Source organism: Glycine soja, chromosome 12 (genome assembly GCF_004193775.1).
Source record: "Glycine soja cultivar W05 chromosome 12, ASM419377v2, whole genome shotgun sequence".
Classification (NCBI taxonomy): Eukaryota; Viridiplantae; Streptophyta; class Magnoliopsida; order Fabales; family Fabaceae; genus Glycine; species Glycine soja.
Window position 1 is genome coordinate 10,038,666 of NC_041013.1, and position 4,483 is coordinate 10,043,148.

Sequence of the window (4,483 nt, forward strand, 5' to 3'; positions counted from 1 at the left end):
TCATACATAGGTAGAATGCAGCGTTACACAAATTTGTCTAGGCTGAAAATCAAATTTGTTGATTTAGGTGATGAATGAACATAAAATATGTTATTTCCACTGACATTTCTGTAAATAATTATTTTGTTGACATTTTGTTACTTTATGCATGTTATTTCGACTAATTATTTTAAAGTTAGGACATAAATAAGTACTTTGAAAATAATAAACATGTGGTTTCATTAGCTAATGGACACCAATTTAAACATTGCATTAACTTACAACATAGTTGAGACAAACACAAAATGCATCACAAACTACAATTAGCTAATACTAATTGGGACCGAGACATGTCGTCTTCCATTTTGATTACTGGTTTACTAAAAACAACTAAAATTTCTATTGGGCCAAATCGTTTCCAATAGTTAGATTGTACTAAGACCTTCAACACATCATCATCAATTTTCAGCTCAATTACTTCAAATTTGATAACTTTTTTGAATACTCATAATGACTTGGTTATCGAAAAAACAATCGCCTTATCGTTTGTGATTCATGAATACCATAAGGGAGAATCCCTTGAGGTTCAACTTGCTTGATCACATCCTCCAGTCTGTCAATGCTACATCCTGAAGAAATGTCAAATCTTTTTGGATTTTTTTCTGTGAACGAATAACCCACAAAGTCGTGTTGACGTGGCATGTTCCACCTCCTGTTGTAATACAGTAGAGCATCATGAGTAGGAGTCATAATGGCTTGAAGTAAGTTTAATACACCATTTGATGTTCTACCAATGGTACATAATAACTCAATCGGGCCAACACACGAGTATTGATCATTACACATTAATATTGTGTTAACATCATTATCATTTTTCAATTGCATACATTGAAAGACAAATTGGTTACCTACATCTGCAAATGGCTGCCGGTAGTAAATTTCATCCAAATATTGATCGTTGGTTAGTTGAAGGGTATTGTGCATTCTGCTTTTTAGTGTTTCAAAACCACAATCATTAGGTACTCGAATGGGTATCGAAGTGGAAATTTGAAAATAAACACTAAATTCATTGTGAATAATCGATCCATTTGGAAAAATAAAAGCTAATCGAGAGTTGACAATGGTCTGACTACTTGTTTCTCCCAAAAATGCCATAGTTTCTTGTAGAATTTGTTTTCTAAAGGTAAATTGGGCGAGAGTGTGTGATTGTTGAGAGTGTTGGTGCGGTATATATAGATGTTGTTCAATGAGACTGCTTGTATTATTTTTTTTAAATAGACGCGTGCCACTTCCTATGTGTTGTCAAGTACAACAATGTTATGTCATGCTTTAATGTTGCATCAAACATGTATTGTTACTATCAGAACTAAAATAATTGAGTAGTCATTTCTATGTCAGTATGTAGGTGTAGTATTCATTTTTTTAAACAGACACTTGCAATTAACAGCGTGTTGTCAACTTTAAAAATGATTTATGATACTTAAATGTTGTAAAAAATATATATTCGTAATTTATTTTGGACGAATTAATTTATTCCTCAAATCAACAATAACGGCTAATTAACAATAAACAGATAACAAAAATTGTTATAAAACAATTAAAAACGTGCCATAAGTAACACACCAAAATTATAAATTAACCAAATGTTAGTGTCAATACATAAATGTACCAAATAAAAAAATTATCCAAAAAATTAAAATTGACATATATAAGGCAAAAAAAAAAAAAAACTTTAATGACCGTCTGTACGCCACCTATGCCTTGATCTATGACCTATAGTTGGTTGGCCAATGTAGCTTCTTGTGATGCTCAGACATTCTTCAGCAACAATATAGGCTTCTGTTCCTTCGGTCAGGATCCTCAGGTTTAGTAGCCTCTCCAACTTATCAGCAATTGCTACATAACCATCCTAGTAAGTGAAAAAACAAACAAACATAACAACTGTTAATAATAAAATAAAAAGCAAAACAACAAACATAAAATACCAAAAAAATATATTACCATTGCATGTCCAGGATGATGCACATCAAAGTCTTCTTCATCAGGTGCCACTGCCGCCACTGGTTGTTGATGCCCATGTGGTTCAACAAATGTGTCATATTGCTGAACTGGCAAAACTTTAGGAGGATCCCCTGACTGTGCCGGAGTCATAAATAGATGCGAAATCATGTAGAATCACTTCATGTAATGTGACGAACACTAGCTAGGCACTACACAAATTTGCCCCACATGTGCAATGTAGTCATCGAACTGCATCCATCTAGCATCCATTTCTTCAACAAAAGCTGAAGGCGCAACAAGATGTGGCGGAATAGTCTGGATGTATCCAAACTATCATACAACCCTCTCAGGTTGGTGAATGATTGTCAAGGAACTCATCGGAGATTGCCAAAAACAAGGAGATGACCTCAAATTCTCTAAATGAATGATGATCACCATATGGAATCCAACACACAACATCAGTCTTTCCAGACACTTGTGATACATCAACACAGGTAATGCCTTGCCAGAGGTCCATCGGAATGCACGCAGTCTCCTCTCGTCATAATCCTTAGCAGCTAGGGTAGAACCAACAGACGGGAAATGCTCGTAGATCCAACACTAAAGATATTTTGCAAACATATTCATTAAAATAAGCGACAACATATAATAATCAACGCCAATGAAAACATGTTTTATTAACATTTGAACTAACTTGTAACAGAGTGATATATCCTGCAAGCTGCCTCGCTGTGCTCTTTGATGCCTTATTTAAATTATCCTGCAAGCAGCAACTCCCCAAGCGTAAGTCCCACTCTGCATCAAGTCACGCAATGCATCCAAGAATACCATGTGCACGCGTGTGACACTTTTGTCAGCAAAGAGTGGGCATCCAAGCAGATGCAATAAATAGGCTTGTGCAGCTACAATCCAGTGACATGCATTGATTTTCGTCTGAACACATCTTGCAACCACGATAGTCGAACATAAGAGCCATGACATTGAATCGTCTCAGCTCTTGTCTCTGCAGCGCTGACCTTGAGTAATTCCACCAACATATTGACAACATTGTCGACATGAAGTTGCTCGAAGGTATGGAATGCCCCTACAATAGGCAAATGTAGCAACGACACCACGTCATCCAAGGTGATAGTCACTTCTTTGATGGGCAAATGGAAACTACTAGTTTCCTTATGACAACGTTCCACAAAAGCATATATTAGTCCTCGATCTCTCGTATCTAGGGAACATGTGATCAAAGGACTTACTCCGCTGGCAGCCACAAAGCCTTCAATCTCTGGAGCAGGCCTCCCGAACTTAGCTATCTTCATTCCATGGGAAGATAACTTTAGCTTAGGACATTCCCACAAACAATAATATCGATCATGTAACAAAAGAATAATAAGTTGCAAACTACGTGCTTTATATTTTTTAAGATTTACATACCTGTCCATTCCAAACTCTCAAAACAATGTGATTTTCAATATCTCTAAAAACTGATGTGTCATGGGGTTCGCCTGAAAAACCCTCAACATTAGTAACACCTTCAACAGGTGGTTGTTGTTGCTCTTCGTTCAATTCCTCCATGGCCGTCGGAGGATCCTCAACAACACGCGCCTATTGTCGTTGCCTATCGGTAAATGCGGTAGACCTTTGAGCTGGGGGCATCATTATCATTGTCACTAGTCTCTCTCCTCCCTAGGGCTTTTCCTATTACTTGGCCTAAAGCCCTAACCGAGACCTCTAGTTCTAACCATTTTTGCACAATATTTTTTTAAAATATTTTAAATTTTTATTTCATTCATTTTTTAAAACTAACTAACAATGTTAAAATATTTTGAAATTTTGTTTCAATCATTTTTTAAAACTAACTAACAATGTTAAATTATTTTGAATTTTTGTTTCAATCATTTTTTAAAACTAAAAAACAATTTTAACATATTTTAAATTTTGGTTTCAATCATTTTATTAAAACTAACTAACAATTTTGACATATTTTAAATTTCGGTTTCAATCATTTTTTAAAACTAAAAAATAATTTTAATATATTTTAAATTTCGATTTCAATCATTTTTTAAAACTAATTAGGGATTTTAATATACTTTAAATTTCGGTTTCAATCATTTTTTAAAACTAATTGACAATTTTAATATACTTTAAATTTCAGTTTCAATCATTTTTTAAAATTAACTAACAATTTTAAAATATTTTAAATTTCAATTTTAAATCATTTTTTAAAACAAACTAACAATTTTAAAATATGCTTTCAATCATTTTTTAAATATAACTAACAATTTTAATATATTTTAAATTTCGCTTTCAACCATTTTTTAAAACTAACTAACATTTATAAAATATTTTATTATTTTTTCAATCATTTTTTAAAACTTAGTAACAATTTAAAAATATTTAAACTATGGTTTCAATCATTTTTTAACTAACTAACAATTTTAAAATATTTTAAATTTTTGTTTCAATCAATTTTTTAAACTAACTAAAAAATTCTTTTATATTTTTAATTTTT

The 4,483-nt window shown here is 32.8% G+C and overlaps 1 protein-coding gene across 1 annotated transcript; it reads right to left on the reverse strand.

The window, feature by feature from the left end:
- Positions 1 to 578: 578 nt before the first annotated feature.
- LOC114378687 lies at positions 579 to 3,546 on the reverse strand. Its single transcript, XM_028337328.1, has 8 exons — positions 3,406 to 3,546; positions 2,997 to 3,284; positions 2,675 to 2,740; positions 2,416 to 2,580; positions 2,209 to 2,295; positions 1,981 to 2,115; positions 1,720 to 1,888; positions 579 to 691 (listed from the first exon to the last, which is right to left on the reverse strand). Exons 1-8 carry the CDS (start codon positions 3,544 to 3,546, stop codon positions 579 to 581), a joined length of 1,164 nt encoding a protein of 387 aa, XP_028193129.1.
- Between the last annotated feature and the right edge of the window lie 937 nt (positions 3,547 to 4,483).